The sequence below is a fragment of the Palaemon carinicauda genome, chromosome 24 (assembly GCF_036898095.1).
Source record: "Palaemon carinicauda isolate YSFRI2023 chromosome 24, ASM3689809v2, whole genome shotgun sequence".
Taxonomy (NCBI): domain Eukaryota; kingdom Metazoa; phylum Arthropoda; class Malacostraca; order Decapoda; family Palaemonidae; genus Palaemon; species Palaemon carinicauda.
This window is the reverse complement of record NC_090748.1, coordinates 14,998,165-15,016,801: the sequence shown is the minus strand read 5'-3', so window position 1 is coordinate 15,016,801 and position 18,637 is coordinate 14,998,165. Positions and strand designations below refer to the sequence as shown.

Below are 18,637 nucleotides of genomic sequence, written 5' to 3'. Positions count from 1 at the left end.
AGGGAAAATAACCCAGTGAGCAAAGGAAACATGGAAAAATAAAATATTTTAAGACCAGTAACAAAATCGAAATAAATATCTCCTATTTAAACTATAAAAACTTTAACAAGAGGAAGAGAAATAAGATAGAATAGTGTGCCCGAGTGTACCCTCAAGCAAGAGAACTCTAACCCAAGACATGGTACAGAGGCTATGGCACTACCCAAGACTAGAGAACAATGGTTTGATTTTGGAGTGTCCTTCGCCTAGAAGAGCTACTTACCATAGCTAAAGAGTCTCTTCTACCCTTACCAAGAGGAAAGTAGCTACTGAATAATTAAAGTGCAGTAACCCCTTGGGTGAAGAAGAATTCTTTGTTAATCTTAAGTGTTGTCAGGTGTATGAGGACAGAGGAGAATATGTAAAGAATAAGCCAGACAATTCGGTGTATGTGTAGGCAAAGGGAAAATGAACCGTAACCAGAGAGAAGGATTCAATGTAGAACTGACTGGCCTGTCAAAAGACCCCATAACTCTCTAGTGGCAGTATCTCAACGGGTGGCTGATGCCCTGGCTAACCTACTACCTATATATATATATATATATATATATATATATATATATATATATATATATATACAATGCATATATATACCCATTATACTGATACGGTTATATATATGTGTATATATATATGTATACATATACATACATATATATATATATATATATATATATAAATATAAACATACATATATATATATACATGTAGTATATATATATATCTATATATATATATATATATATATATATATATATATATGTATATATATATATATATATTTATATATACAGTGTATATATATATGCATATATATACTGTGTATATATATATATATATATATATATATATATATATATATAAATGTGTGTGTATGTATGTCTATGCGTGTATTTGGATCACCCGCGTAAGTAAAGGGAGAGACTAATAAGACTCAATATAAATTTGCCAATTAATATTGTTTTATATTATTAAAACTTTTATCTAGAATATATGGCTTCTAATAAGACATGTAGATATAAAAATTATTTTCTTTTCATATAATTATTATAGAGAATAATTATTACACATACAAAATTTTTAAATTTTATTCCTGGAAAAGACAGAGCATGATTTACCAAGTCTTGATCCAGACAGGGATTCATATGCAAATGCCTTTAATTAGCGTATATTACTTAATACGAGTAATAAGTATGCAAGTCATATATTTTGTAAATGAGTTGCGTTGGGTAGCTTTTAATTTAAAGAACAGACGATCTTTAAATTGATGAAATTATGCGAGAGGACTTCGGAAGGAAAGCAAAGTACAGGAGATAAAAACAAGGCATAGTAAAGCAAGATATGATCTCCTGAAGTCTTTTTATAAAGAAGGTTTCTTACACGGGTATGATGCTGGATTCAAATCTTTTGCTTGCTCTTTTCTTTTGAATATTTCAAAATAAACCTGCTAAGCTATTTAATGATCTTATCTATAAGCAAGAACCCTAAATAGTATACCTAAGTATGCTAAAAGCTTCTTTCCAGCTGAGAATAGCCAGACAATTCACCGAACCCTTTCCGTTCATATAATAACTTCACTTGTAAACAAAGGCGTTCCATCGGAGACGATAACAGCTCAGCTTAATAACATCTAAGAATGTTATCACGTTTACATCTACCAGCGTGATTATCATATGAAGAGCCTAACAGCCAGTATCATCAAAACGATAACTTATTATGCAACCGTGAAGTAGCAATAAAAGTACATAATCTATATATGAAACAAAGCAGCGACGAGAGTCATAATTATGAATGTACATTCGCTCAGTATTATTGCTCATTAAAATCATGAACTCTAATCCTTCGGCCAAGAACAGACTTTACTCCCTATCTATTAACTACTTTAGATGCAAAGTTAATACACACGGTGATTGCACAACTTCGAGCTAAGCAATTACATTAACACATATCAATTAAAAGGTGGAGAACATATTTGGCGGTGTTTGCCATATAGCTCATAAAACATGAAGACATTTTTATCTTTCATGGACCAGTTCGCTTATTTGCATTCATTTTCAATTGTAGTGAAATATTGTTACTTTTCTTTAAATATATATATATTTTTTCCTATCCTCGCTGGGCTATTTTCCTTGTTGGACCTCTGGGCTTATAGCATTCTGCTTTTCCAACTAGGATTGTAGTCTATCAAGTAATAATAATAGATATTGTTGGATTTCCAAGATTTCTCAGAGGCCTACCTGACGTCATGGAGAAATAAAGGAGTGGCTCTTTGGTGACAACACAATTCGTTTATGTCTAGATCGTACTCTTATAATTTAGAATTAACCTTAAAAGCTCTTACTTTGTTCTGTATCGTCAAAGTAACGGTTCCAAAAATTAATGTTTTTATTCCACTTATCATTGGATAGCTGTGTCTGAAAAAGGAAAAGTAGCAGAGGTGATGCAAACAAAAGCTTTCGTGTTAACTCAGGTCGGATCATCATCATCATCATTATCTTCTCCTAAGCCTACTGATGCAAAGGGCCTCGGTTAGATTTCGCAAGCCGTCTCTATCTTGAGTTTTTAAATCAATACTTCTTCATTCTTCATCTCCTACTTCACGCTTCATAGTCCTCAGCCATCTAGGCTTGGATCTTCCAACTCATCTGGTGCCTTATTCTTAAATCTACAAAATCTGTTGGAAATTGTTTCATTGTCATACCATGACTTGTGTCTATACTGTGACACCGATCTCACCAAAACTGATATAAAATCTGTATTTTATATGTAATTTCAGGTGATTTTATTTCAAAATTTTACTTAACCTACCACTTGTCCGATTTGCTTTTTTTCAATCTTTCATTAAACTCCAATTTTAAACACTATTTAATAGAATGATCATATATTTATTAATCATTCTAAAATAATTTTTCTTTTGTACGATGAATATTATTCATAATACAAGTGCTCCTTTTTATCAACAGATGTTATAATCATCTAATGATGTTGAATTTCCTCGTAGAATTCCAGCAGGAAATGGATACACTTAAAACATGAAGAGGCTCTTCAACAAGACCTTTATGTAGGTCTTGCTCTTCACTCTTTAGAGCCCAGATCCTCTTTGCCGTTTCTGTTAGCAGTTACCTTTCTGTTTCTCTCCCTGTTTCTAATGGGTTTAATCCAAATGTTGTTCTCCTCTTTAACAGATATCAAACGTTCGTTCTTTTTCTAAGAATTAAATCTTGCATACCTCAGCTTCCTTTTCCTCCCAGTCATAATTGGCAATGTTGACTTACTTTACATTAATTGCTGGTTAATTTTGGCAGTCAGGTCTAATTTCTAGTACTCATCGAATTAAGGAATACGTTATCTGATTATTAAATCAATGTAAATAGAGGACATAAGTTTTTTTACCTGTTTCCACTTTCCCTCCAATTTCTTCAATTTGAATAAAAGCCAACGCAAACCATTATAAAAAAATAACGTCACATTATACACATTACTGAGTATGTCTTTGAAGAACATCAAGGTCTTTAAGAATTAGTGTCATTTGGTCTAGACAACTAAACATCTTTCTTTCTGCCTCAAGTGTTGTGGTGGCCTGGTGGTAGCGTCCTTGCCTAGTGATTACCAGAATGGGGTTCGAGTCTCGCTCAAGCTCGTTAGTTCCTCTGGTCACTGCAACCTCACCATCCTTATGAGCTAAGGAAGGGGGTTTAGGGAGAGCCTATAGGTCTATCTGCTGAGTCATGAGCAGCCATTGCCTGGCCCTCCTTGGTCCTAGCTTGGGTGGAGAGGGGGCTTGGGCGCTGATCATATGTAATATGGTCAGTCTCTAGGGCATTGTCATGCTTGATAGGGCATTGTCACTGGCCCTTGCCTCTGACATTCATGAGCGGCCTTTAAATTAAAACCTTATGGTATTTGCATGAATCCTTGCTACAACGATTGCTTGAGGGTACACTCGGGTACACTATTCTGTCTTGTTTCTCTTCCTCTTTTTTTTGTTAAAGTTCTTATAACTTATATAGGAAATATTTATTTGAATGTTGTTACTGTTCTTAAGATATTTAAATTTTCCTTGTTTCCTTTTCTCAATGGGCTATTTTCCCTGTTGGGGCCCCTGTGCTTATAGCATTCTGCTTTTCCAACTAGGGTTGTAGCTTATCAAGTAATAATAATAATGATAATAATAATAATAATAATAATAATAATAATAATTGAAAACCATCCTTCGACTTACAAAATTCTCTCAAAACAGTGTTCATAAAGAATTTTACTGATTGGGCAACAGCTATCCCGACATTACTTTTGTAGATCAGTTATCATTTCTTTTCATTAATGACTCGTAGATTTTTCTACATGATTCTTTTTCCTCTTTCTTTATATCTTCCAATGAGAGAGGAAAGTCCATCTCTTCCTCAATCAAAGCACTAATCATGGTACTTTCTCTGTCGTAGTTGACAGATTTTTTTCGGTTCCTAAGCAATACCCTCTATATACTGTAATAAAGTGTCTGGTTATATATATATATATATATATATATATATATATATATATATATATATATATATGTATATATATATATATGAATATATATATATATACATACATATATATATATATATACATACATATATATATATATATATATATATATATAAAACTGTGTATATATAAATATATGTATAAGTATATATGTCTATATAAATATATGCATATATATATATATATATATATATATATATATATATGTGTGTGTGTGTGTGTGTGTGTGTGTATATTCTTATTTTCCTGTCACGTTCAGGAATGAGAGGGAGTAGTCATTCACTGCTCAGTAGGGCTACTACGAAAGGTATACTCAGTAACCACACTCTCCCACCAAATTACCGAACCAACGGGTTGGAATGGTTGAATCTGTGCGTGTGTGCGCGTGCGTGCGTGTGCATATCTATATAGATAATCAGACGTCATTTTTGACGACTCGGGTACACTAGTTAACAAATGAAAGGTTAACTGGCTGTGGTCAAACTACATTGCATTATCAATTTGGCCACGAATTATCAGAATTGTTAATAAGAATGCTATCATATTAGTAAGATTTAACATGATCGAACGAACTATGAAATCAGCTGCATAAAAATCTTAGTGAGCAATATTCAACTTAATTTTCCCTCCTTCCTCTTGTAACTATACAACTGCTAAGATTCACTTGCGAAGAATTTCTATCCGCATTCTTCCTTGAGCGATTATTCAAAAGATTATAATTTCCATCTTTCTCTTCTCTTGGTGCGACAGATAACACTGCTTCAACCACGACGTACCGACAGATGAATACCTCAGAGGTGCCATCCAGGTGTAAAGAAAATTAATCCTTCAGGTACGATTAACACAAATTCACTAGACTATTTAAAAAAAGAAAAAAAAAGAAAAAAAAATGATTTCTCGTTAGATAATGCATTGCGGTAAAACCAGTTTATTGTTAGTGGAAAAATGGAGGGTCCAGTAGCCTACCCAGCATGAAAAACTACTTTATATAATTCCATAGAAAAAAACGAAAGAGAAAATGAGAGCTTGTCTAGAGATGCCATTTTTCACTCTCGTTGTTTAAACGGTAATTTGGAAGTCTTGGGGAGAAGTTCAGGGATATATCTATCTTAAAACATTTTTGGATAATAAGTGAGGATATATAGCTAATCTCCTTAATGTAGGGATGTTTAAACTATTTAGGCCATCGGATATAAAAAAAAAAAAAATGTCAATCTTGATACCGTAATAATATTGATAATTAAGATAAAATTAGTAATGATAATAACAGTAAAAGGTAAGGAATGATATTTTTTTTCACCTTCCAAGATTGGATCGGTATTGACGAACTTTAGGAAACTTTTCTAAATCTATTCTTGGTTTTTTGTACTCAGGAAAATGTATCTTATAATGAACTAGTAAACTGCTAAAGAGTCATAAGGAACCAACACACGAATCCTTGCCTCATTCTTAACAAAAAATGTGTAAGAAAATTAATTCTTCTTCTCTTTATAAAATTTATTTCTCATTAAGCAATTTTCTCGTGCAAGATGAAAATTAAACCTGGATTAATTCCAGAAAAAGACTAACTTAGAGAAATAACTAACAAATTGGAATAGTTCCTGATACAAAAATTAACAAATGGGAATATTCCCTGATCCAAAAAATTAACAAATGGGAATATTCCCTGATCCAAAAGATTAACAAATGGGTATATTCCCTGATCCAAAAAATTAACAAATGGGAATAGTCCCTGATCCAAAGAATTAACAAATGGGAATAGTCCTTGATCCAAAGAATTAATAAATGCGAATAGTCCCTGATGCAAAAAATTAACATATGGGAATAATCCATGATTCAAATAATTAACAAAAGGGAATAGTCCCTGATCCAAAAAATATCAAATAGGATTAATCTCTGATCCAAAAACTTAATAAATGGGAATAGTCCTTGATCCAAAAAAACTAACAAATGGGAATAGTCCTTGATCCAAAAGATTAACAAATGGGAATAGTCCCTGATCCAAAAAATTAACAAATGGGAATAGTTCCTGATCCAAAAAACTTAACTAATGGGAATAATCTCTGATCCAAAAAACTTAACAAATGGGAATAATCTCTGATCCAAAAAACTTAACAAATGGGAATAATCTCCGATCCAAAAAAATAACAAATGGGAATAGTCCCTGATCCAAAGAATTAATGAATGGGAATAGTTCTTGATCCAAAAAAAATTAACAAATGGGAATAATCTCTAATCCAAAAAACTTAACAATTGGGAATAGTCCCTGATCCAAAAAATAACATATGAGAATAGTCCCTGATCCAAAGAATTAATAAATGGGAATAGTCCCTGATCCAAAAAAACTAACAAATGGGAATAATCTCTGATCCAAAAAATTAATAAATGGGAATAGTTCTTGATCCCCAAAAATTAATTAATGGGAATAGTCCCTGATCCAAAGAATTAACAAATGGCAATAATCCCTGATCCAAAAAACTAACAAGTGGAAATAGTCCCTAATCCAAAAAACTAACAAATGTGAATAGTCCCTGATCCAAAAAAATAACAAATGGGAATAGTCCCTGATCGAAAAAAATAACAAATGGGAATAGTCCCTGATCGAAAAAAATAACAAATAGGAATAGTCTCTGATTCAAAAAAATAATAAATGGGAATAATCCCTGATCCAAAGAATTAACAAATGGGAATAGTCCCTGATCCAAAGAATTAACAAATGGGAATAGTCCCTGATCCAAAGAATTAACAAATAGGAATAGCCCCAGATAAAAAAAAAAATTAACAAATGGGAATAGTCCCTGATCCCAAAAAATAACAAATGCGAATAGTCTGATCCAAAGTCGATCCTTTCGGATAGTTTTCTTACGACTGTGACTGGCTTTAGATCCAGAGCCTTATTCATTTCTATTATATATAAAGAAATAGTAAAAATTACCAGTAGATTTTATGTTAGGTAAAATCTACTGATAATTTTTACTATTTCTTTATATGTAATAGGTATAAAGACCTTTTATCTTTCACATGTCTTATCAGACTGAATTGAAATTGAAAGAAAATCTAATGAAACAATTCATCATAGGGAAAATAAAACAGTAGAGAGAAAAAGGGAAAATGTGGCACAAGCAAGACTAAAGTTTTATTCCTTCATTAAACCTTAACTTACACGTTGAAATAAAATTGATAGATTATGGAAGGAGTTTCGAGTCTGGATCTGTATCCCCAATTTCTTCTCAGAAAAGACAGTAATTTCCTGCTGTATTTGAATAACTATGCTGTTAATACTCGTATAATTTTGAAATAAATCATAAACGGTTTAGAAGACTTGGCTTAATGCAATTTAAGCACCTATTTATAATACTCTCTTATTCTTGCAAAAACATGAATGATTACGAGTAACTGAGGTATTCTGTAATTGGCATTCTTGTATTCCAGAAATAGATTATTAATTACACCGAATCGGAGAGAAAACAGTTACTGCCTAGTTTCTTGGTAAATATGCTAGATGTATGTTTGTCTTTGTGTAATAATACATAAGTAGCCCGAGCAAATTATTTAAAAAATACAAAATCTTGTTTTTGCTAATGAAAACACGAATAATGCACGGTATCTTGGTAATTACGATCATAGCTCCATCACACTAGTTTAAAGGTTTAAAGGGCGCTCATAAATGGCAGATGCAAGGGACAGTGACATTGCCCTATCAAGCAGGACACTGCCCTAGAGACTGACCATATTACATATGATGAGTGCCCAAGCCCCCTCTCCACCCAAGTTAGGACCAGGGATACACTTATAGGCTCCCCCAAACCCCCCAACCTTAGCTCACAAGGATGGTAAGGTTGCAGACACTACTGGCACTAACGAGACTGAGCGGGACTCGAACCTCCGACTGGAAAACACCAGGCAGGGACGTTACCAATCAGGCCACAGGACATAAGAATAGAAACTACGCTAATACTTGCGTAAGTAACTATTGTAACGCATCAATGCAGGTTTTGAATCTATCATTGCTTTTTCTAATAGCAAAATGTTGCTTGTCTAGAATTAATAGGTCTAGCCAAAGGGATTTGTTCTCACGGGATGAATTGAACTTGGCGGAAGAATGAATTTTAAGAAGTTCAATAGGTAGATTAGAAGAGGCTGAAAGTTACGCATAAGAATAAAAAGAAAGAAAAATGTCCGATTTGAGTGTGGAATTATTCAGTTCATTATATCATTACTGTATTTCAAGTTATCATTCACTAATAGAAATTTATGACGCTAAATAATATCCAATAATCAATCAATAAATATTATTAGAAAGGATCTAAACCATTATCAAGGGTAGTGATGATGGACGGGAAAGTAATAAAAACAATGTGCTAATAACAAACTCTTTATTTTTTACCTATCTCTCTAAATCCCTCCAACGCAAATACCATTTTCCCCACCTCAACAGCGGATGCAAATATTAAAACGATCCCGGGACCTCTTTACAACCTTTTATGGGACTTGGTGAAATTTCGAGACGGGCCATTGACTACTAAGATTCTCATCAGAAAACAAACAGTGGAAGGATTTCTATGTCGTAGTCGTTTAAAAACGCGAAGAAGATAGTAGAAGTAAATTGACAGACAGGCTGACAGGCGTCCAAAAAAATACGAGACAGATGTCCAGCAAAACAAGATTTCTTGCCGATTACGTCAAAATCCTTCCCGTGAAGGTAAGAAAGATAGCTAGGTGACTCAAAGACAGACAGACGTTCACAAAGTATAAAGAAACATTCAAGAAGACAATCTCTCTTGATTATCCTTGTAGAGTTCTACGAGCGAAAACATCTTTTAGTCTAAACAATCTAAGTAATGGATGGTGGAAATGCTTTAGCATCGATGAGATTTTCAGATTCAACTACAATTTATTCGTTGAATGGACGTATCAAACAAAAGATTTGGGAATGGTTATCTTGTCATAAAATTATAATCGAAAGGAGAGTTATATACGAATATTGGCCTTATTCAAAGATTCCACGAAATCCCTAATTGAAGATGGAACTAAGATTCTCCCGTAGTTCGGGGAGAGGCGTCTTAAATATGCATGGACGGGTGAATGTAGTTTCTTGGGACAGGCGTTACCTTTCTTATCACTTATTACTTTTTACTTATTACTTTTATTACTTTTCAAATTGCTTTTAGTTTCTTGGCACACACGTATTCTTTATTATTGCTTATTACTTGTTACTTATTACTTTTATTACTTTTAAAATTGATTTTAGTTTCTTGGGACATGCATAATCTTTCTTATTACTTATTACTTTTTACTTATTACTTTTATTACTTTTCAAATTGCTTTTATTTTTTCTTGGGACACGCGTATTCTTTATTATTGCTTATTACTTTTTACTTATTACTTTTATTACTTTTCAAATCGACTTTCTTCATGGGGAACATATTGTTTATCTTGGTCTAAAATACGATATGAAGATGAAATTTTAGTTTAACGATTTACAATGTATGATTTAGTATTTCCTTCTTAGTAGTGAAGCTATTTGGGAAATAAACACTTGGTTGAGATTTAGTCTTAGGGTAAACTAAGGATATGGTGGTCTAACGGGGGGGGGGGGGCACAGGGGGCTTAGCCCCGGTAGGTAAGTAGGTAAAGGATACGACTCCCATGTTAGGTTAGGTGGTGGACCTCAGGTTAGATGGCGTTTGTTTGTTTTTCTTTTTTTGGTTTAGTTTTAAAATGTGGTTTTTTAGTCATAACTTTTGAAATTTTACACCCAGTCTGTCCCAACCAACTGCAAAGACTCCTACATGGAATTACTAGGAGTGAATGGAAATTGTGAAATTATTATTATTATTATTATTATTATCATTATTATTATTATTATTATTATTATTATAATAATTATTATTATTATTATTATTATTATTATTAGTAGTAGTAGTAGTAGTAGTAGTAGTAGTGTTTTTTTGCCTTATACTGTAGTTATTATACAACCAAAGCAATTACAAAACAGTCATGGTACACTGTTAAAAAAGACCGTGATTTTAATCTAAAATTCTCTGTACAAATATATTGTTCTCAGCCGCATTCCAGTAAATTTTTTACCTTACTTGTTATTATCTTTCACAGGTTGGTAATCGTAATATCACTCCTTTACGTCAATATATCCGTTTTAAAAACAATAAAAATCCTGCAATAAATGTCACCAGGCATTTACCGTTATTCATCATCACCATCTCCTCCTACGCCTATTGACGCAAAGGGCCTCGGTTAGATATCGCCAGTCGTCTCTATCTTGAGCTTTTAATTTAATACTTCTCCATTCATCACCTACTACTTCGCGCTTCATAGTCCTCAGTCATGTAGGCCTGCATCTTCCAATTCTTCTAGTGCCTTGTGGAGCCCAGCTGAACGTTTGGTGAACTAATCTCTCTCGGGGAGTGCGGAGAGCATGCCCAAACCATCTCCATCTACCCTTCATCATGATCTCATCAACATATGGCACTTGAATAGTCTCTCTTATAGTTTCATTTCTAATCCTGTCCAGCCATTTAACTCCCAATATCCTTCTGAGGGCTTGGTTCTCAAATCTGCTAAATCTACGATTTGATTTCCAAATTTTACTTAACCTAGCCATTGTCTGATTTGCTTTTATTAATCTTTCACTAAACTTTAATTCTAAACACCCTGTATAGGATATTCTACCTAATTAATCCTTTCTCCTTCCAATGATATTTCATCTTCCATTGCATACTCCGTTCTCATAATCACTGTCTTTCTTCTATTTATCTTTAGTCCAACCTCGTGTGATATTTCATGCATTCTGGTAAGCAAGCATTGCAAATCCTGTGGTGTTCTGCTAACAAGGACGGCATTATCAGCATACTCTAGGTCTGCTAAAATTCCTATCACCAATCTAGTCCAATCCTTCTCCACCATCTCTGACTGTTCTACGCATTGCAAAATCCATGACGAGGATAAACAAAATAGGTGACAACACATTCTCTTGAGTACTCCACTGTTCACTAGAAATTCATTTGATAAGACTACATTAACATTAACTTTGCACTTACTTTGCTCATGAACAGAATTAATCAAATTTACATATTTATAATAACGTAGTACTCTCCATAAAACTGGCCAGTGCACACTATCAAAGGCTTTTTCATAGTTCACAAATGCCATCAAAAAGGAATTTCTATATTCTACGCATTATTGTACATGTCTCAAAATGAAAATTTGGTCAGTGCAACTTCTACCTTTTCTAAATACTGCTTGTTCATCTCTAAGCTTTACATCAATTTTTCTCTCCAGTCTCTTTAGAATAAGCATACTATATATTTTCATAACAACTGACGTAAGTGTTATGCTTCTGTAATTATTGCAATCAGTCAGGTCTCCTTTTTGTTTGCTATTTTCACCAACACTCCTAACTCCCATTCATCAGGTATTGCCTCTTCATGCCACATTCTACAAAATAATCTTGTAAGTAGTCTGGGAGTCACTTCATTTTCAGCAAGTATCATCTCGGCAGTTATTCCATTGTATCACGGGGCTTTCCATCTCTTTAGTTTTTTTTAGGATAGTTTCGACTTCAAACACACTGAATTCATTCATGGGCACATCAAGGTCTTCATCAGCTTCAGGTATATCAATCAAATTCTTCCCTTCATAACTCCTATTCATAACCTTACTAAAGTGTTCCATCCAATGTTGTCTTTTTTCATCTTTTGTTTCTATAAAAGAGCCACTTCCCTTTTTGATGGGTATATGCTTCTTTTTCTTTGCCCCAGTCGAGACTTCATTAATAATTTTAAGAGCAATTCTTTACCATAGCCACTTACTGAATTCATAGCTTTGTAAGTCCCATCTGCTTTACTGTTTAAATATTCTCTCCAGTCTTTCGTGGCTTTTCTTTTGACGTCACTAACAATGCTGGAACACTTAGCATGCTCTACCTTGAAATATTTATAACTTTCTCGAAAACTTTCAACAATCAATTTCTGTCTTTGTCTCCTTTTTATAGTATCCTAAGTATCATTTGATCTCCATGACTTTCTCCTTGTAACTGCGTATCCCAAGACTTCACTACCAACTGACTGATATATGTTCTTAATATCACACCATTCTTCATTAATTGTATGTTCTTCGTCTCCAAGACTGCAAATCGATTCCTACATTCAATTGCTAATGTTTCTCTGTGCACTTCTTCTAAAAGCTTAGTTGTATCAAACCTAGGTATTCTATCTATCTTTCTGTTAGGTGCTTTCAGTTTTAATTTCAGTGTGGTAATGAGGAGCTAGTGATCTCTACCAATATCTGCATCCCTATAACTTCTCACATTTCTCAGAGTCCTCCTTCTTTCTTTATTAATGACAATGTGATCTATCTGATTTTTGTAATTGTCACATGGTGAAGTCCCTGCATACTTGTGAATGTTCTTGTGTTGAAAAAGAGTACCTTCAATGACAATATTGTCTGCTGAACAGAAACTTATGAAATGTGCTCCATTTTCATGTGCAACTTCGCCAAGACCCTTGACACCCATCACATTCTCTATCCCTTGATTATTTCTTCCAACTTTAGCACTGAAATCGCCAATCACAATTTTCATATCTCTCTCTGGGATCTCATCTACTACACTGCAGTTCTTCATAGTATTCATCTTTCCTTTCTTCAGGAGAATCATTCGTTGGGGCATAGCGAACTATAATACTCATATTGCACTGCTTTGATTTGAACTTTGCTAGTAACAATCTATTATTTACAGCTCTCCACTCGGTTAATACCTTTTCTGCTCTTGATGTCATCATCATTTCTACCCCTCTTCCAACTCCATCTGATCCTCCTGAGTAGATATATTTATATTGCCTTTGTCTAAAGTTTCCTTACCAATCCCCTTACAACGTGTTTCGCTTAGGGCCAAGATATCCAACTATATTTCATAAATTCATTCTCCATTTGCTGTAAATTCCCAATCTGATTCATGGTACTAACATTCTAATTACCTATTTTCAATTTTTCTTTAGTATTTATAAACCGGGAGATTCTTAGCACCCCGCTGCGCCCGGGACTGGGGACCATTCTTTCATCTTCTCTATCCATGGCTGACTAAATCTATAGAGTATTCATTGGCTAGATACATCAAAGGATAGCCAGTTCCTTGTGATGCGCAGTGCCTATCTAACCAAGGCAAGTGACCCCTGCTGGTCCATATTAATTCTAGTAAGACCAACCTCCAAGCATCAGGAGTAAATGCCAAAGAGACAGTATGGCCATATCCTTAAACCCCATCCGTCACCCTGCTGCCAGTGACTTCATCAAGATTTAGGAGTGCATTTCCTCCACACCCAAAGCTCTCATTACTCCACCAAGATGCTCATCCACTTATACGAGTATAACCGTTGGTAAACATGGATTGCTAAGATATACCACCTAGCACGGTAATTACCGTGCTAGGCGATATATCATAGCAATCCATGTTTACCAACGGTTATACTCGTAAAAGCGAATGAGAAACTTGGTGGAGTAATGAGAACTTACCTTTTTTACGTCAAATATTTAGCGATGTAGCACAATAGCAATAGAAGTGAAAAAAGTCTTAACTACAATGTATCTTGGCAAATCATTTTTAAGCCATAAAGGTAACCAACATATAAATTCACAGCGAAATATATGGTAATAAAAGGGGCAACGTAGGAATAGCGAAGCTGGTGGATCACAATCAACGACAGACTCAAATCACACGAAAGGACGATATCAATTAGCGTTTTAACAAGAAACAATCAGCGACGCGATAATTAATTCAGAGACCATTAGCATCTCCTCGACAGAACAGTGAAACATTTCATGGAAAACTAGATAGAAGCATTTAAACTAACGTGTAAGTAAACAGGGGGTGTAGCTTTGCTCGCCCTGATGTTATCTTTGCCGAAGGCGATCTGAGGTCAGGAACACTGTCATAAAGGTCAAAAGAGTTGACTCAAACTGCGCGAAGAACGAGGAGCTTTAGATGAAAATTATCAAAAAACAGCTTTATAACGAAATATATTATTTCAAGTCTGTCATTGCACAGATAAGAGTCTTAGAAAGGAGAATTAAATTGCCTTTTTGAAGACGCACTCAAAGTGAGAGATTTGGTTTTACTGGGATATTTCAGGAAGAAGAGTTACAAAATGTTGTGTAAACATATAATAAATTGTGAATTTACAGAGGCTTTTTGATATGGGATTTTAGTATATCTCTGTACTTATAAGCTGCAAATAAACTTGTTCTTCAATTTAATTTTTATAAAAAAAAATCCCCAAAACACCATTTGGTCGTCTTACCGAAAGCTTTGAGAATGCGAAATCATAAAAAACCACAGAAATGAGACACTTTTTTTTTTTTTTTTTTTTTTTGTACTTGCATATTCATTTCATTTTCTGCTTATTTCCGGGATACTGGTTTCCATTATTATTCGAAAATTCTCCTAGCTTATGACATATAATTTTCACTTTTCCACCTGAAACCAGAGAACGGAAAAAAAAAAAAATACTCCAGGCCCTACTATTGATATTCACACGCAGACAAGTAAAAGGATTAATTTTAATGTCTTTATAGTTATAATTCATATTAACACACCTTTTCTGCAATGAAATATCAACCATTTTTTTAATGAAAATCTCCCGTTCTACTTTTTCGGATTTGAAAAAAAAAAAGCCATTAATTTTTCATAACCATAATAGAAGTCACCTAATCAGTCATTTCAGTCCGCAATAATGACTGGTCTAAACTCTCATTTAGCTACTCTCACTTTCAAAAGTCACATATTCTAAATTTTCTGAATTTCCGTCTCTTAGACGAAAATTAATTAATAGGACGAATAGTCACATGATTATTCATTTCATAGTATATCTAATTTCTCTTCAATTGAAGTATTCTTGATTACGTTACCAACACTTTAGATGTCAAAATACAGATATCGTTAATCAACAAATTTATACATATAGAAATTCCATCAAGGAAAGTTAGTATATTTTAAGTATGATTTGAGGAATAATCGATAGAATTTAGTATACGAGAAAAATAGGAAACAATCTTCTTTGATTGATTTTTTTTTGGTTTACCTTTTGAACATCAACAGTGCTAAACAGAATCTATTTATATAAACTCTCCAAGCGATTTAATCTCAATGAAATTAATTTTTATTATTCAAATAGTCATGAATAACACAAGAGGAATACATTTTCATCATAATGTAAAATCATACTTATTCTATTTCTATTAAAGGTAACAGGTCCGTGTTATTAGAAATAAAAATGAAAGGAATATTGAATGGGGTTTCAATACCTTTTATATAAAACCAAATATCTCATTGAAGTATACCCATCAGGTAATTCTTAAAGAGCCGAAGGAATTAATTAGCTAAACTAATTAAGCCAACCAGTTAAATTATAAGCAAATTTATCAGGGATATGGCATGACATTTCCAACTCAGAACAATGACAGCAATGAAGAAGATAGACGTGTGTTAAACAAGAAAAAATAGACCCACGTCTTTTTGGTAAATGACCGGAAACGCTAAAGATATTTACTTGCATATTAATTATGGCTCTAAATTAACCTTACTACTACTATTATTATTGATAGTTAAGCAACAACCCTAGTTGGAAAAGCAACATGCTATAAGCCAAAGGGCTTTAACAGGGAAAAATAGCTCAGTGAGGAAAGGAAATAAGGAAATAAATAAACAGCATAAGAAGTAATGAAAAATTGAAATGAAATATTCTAAAAACATTAACAACATTAAAACAGATATTTGATATATAAATTATAAAAGGACTTATGTAAGCCTGTTCAACATAAAAAACATTTACTACGAATAAAAACAGTACTGACCTGGTAATCCAAATATGCTCGCCATGGCTTCAAATTGTTTCGTCCGGTGAGTGACCACTATACGTTCATGCAGTTCTAAGCTCTGTAGTATATGATGCTCTTACCCATCATGTATAAAACACATCATATCAAAATAAAGATTTCTCTGAAACGTCTTCCGTTTTCAATATACATGGCAAGTCAAAGAATCCTTACGTCACTGTCATTGATCCTTTTTTTTCAGATCACTAAAAACAAGATATTTTTTTTAACTATGGTTCAAAACGTCAACATTGTCCAATCTTCACGAAAACACTGGTACCAGGTTCTTGTTATAAAGTGTTTTAAACGTATATTTTACAACCAACGAGAGAAAAGGAGAAACTAAGATACTTCCCTTCACGTCCAAGTCAATCATCCAACAAGAGTTATTAATCAAAACCGAGTAAAAATTCCATCGAGGTGCCCACTGATGGAGTAAGTGACCTGACCGGTCTTACGTAGTCTCGTGTTATGAAGATGACAGAGGATAAAGAAAGCTGGTCGTTCACTTAATGGGTCTAGATTTTTCCAGTTCGAGCAAAAAGGATATTCGTTGGTGTCAAAAAAAAAATAAAAATGTTAAAACGTTTTTAGTTTCTTGAGTCCGTTTACTACCAGTTTTTTTTTTTTTTTTTTTTTTTTTATCTTGATATCACTAGTGGCACTACTTTGGTTTTTCGAGTGTCAACGTCCTTGAAAGTTTATCATAAGTTTTGCGGTACTGAATGTCAATTCAAAACTGAATCAGAATTACACTTTTCAAGTTCGGTCAAAATAATCTGACGTCAGTTCGTAGTCAACAGAGAATTCCCTTAAAGTCAGATATAATTCCAGATGCAGTTGGTCAGCCAGAAAAGTTTTCCTAACCAACAAAAAACTATTTTCGCAAGATGATTCCAGAGTGTTTCCCCCTCTCCGAAATGTCTCTTCCCCTGTTCTTCCTTAGAGCATCCCTGTGGAAAGGGACAAGGAGCGGGAGAGATAAAAGAGAGAGAGAGAGAGAGAGAGAGCAAGAGAGAACGAGATATGTGTGGACACTACGAGTATGATCCAGCCTTTGGCACCTCTCCCTCCGCCTCGAACCTTAAACAAGAAGGGTTGGGTGTGCACAGGGCACAGAGGAGCTTTGAGTGGCCTAGTACAGGTAGAAATCGGGGGAAATGGAGAGAGAGAGAGAGAGGTACTGGTGATAAGGGGGAGGAGCTACGCTGGGAAGGTAGATGTAGGTCGTTGGGCTGATCTGTGCGAGAGAAGAAAAGAGAAAGAAGGGGGACACTGGCACAGGAGAAAGACAAAATGGAGAGAAAAAATAATTTATGAGAGAGGAAAGGCATTCTCCTCCTGGCGCTGATCTCCCCAGTAATAGTAATTTGCAGCGATAATAGGGTTAGGGGATCCATAAACATTTGCCTTCCTTGGTTCGTAAGAGCTGGTAAACGGAAAGAAATATAGGACATATGTGTGAAAAGGCCTCTGTTATTATACATCATTTAATTGGACTCAAATAAATTTTATACTTTCTTTTTGCAGTTTCACGTTTAATCTTATGAAATTTCTTAAAGATCTCACGACACTTTCACAGATGTGATCAAACAAAAAGAAATTATAAAAGCCTTGAGTTTTTTTTTTTAAATTTCTAGATATCCAAAAAATCTCCACGAGATTTGCCATTACTGGGATAATTCGCATTCTCATATGGCTTTTCAGAGAGCAATTAGCATACAAATCCAGGTAAAAAACGATTGATTTCCAGCAAAGGACTCGTTCCAGGATTCCTGGTATCAAAAGAAAAAGGACGAGGTGGGTAAACCAAGTGTCTCTGAAAACAAAATTTACAATCATTCGAAAGAATGAGACGAATCTTTTTTCTTGAGGCACGACTGAAGAAGGAGTTATCCGAGAGCTATCTAAGAGAAAGTTGAGGAAACCCATAGAAAAAACTCTCTACTCACCATACTTCAGGATATAGAATGTTGATCCTATTGATCGTTCTCAAGTCCCCCCTCCCCCATATACTAACTAGAAACTCAGGCACCCCCCCCCCCCCACTCAACCAAAGCCTTACCCTCTTGGCCCTATACCCGGATATGCTATATAGCATTCGATCTTGTAGAAGACTTTTAAGGCAAGAATGAATAGCAAGACAAGAAACGAAACGTTTATGTTTTGAATTAAAGTGTTTACG

The 18,637-nt window shown here is 34.2% G+C and overlaps 1 protein-coding gene across 1 annotated transcript in view; it reads right to left on the bottom strand.

The window, feature by feature from the left end:
• LOC137618097 (uncharacterized) overlaps nucleotides 1-16,853 on the bottom strand; it is a 45,002-nt gene extending 28,149 nt beyond the window's left edge. Inside the window, exon 1 of the mRNA XM_068348084.1 lies at nucleotides 16,432-16,853. Within this exon, the coding sequence (XP_068204185.1) occupies nucleotides 16,432-16,456 (25 nt within the window). The 5' untranslated portion in view covers nucleotides 16,457-16,853. The remainder of the gene's footprint in view (nucleotides 1-16,431) is intronic.
• Between the last annotated feature and the right edge of the window lie 1,784 nt (nucleotides 16,854-18,637).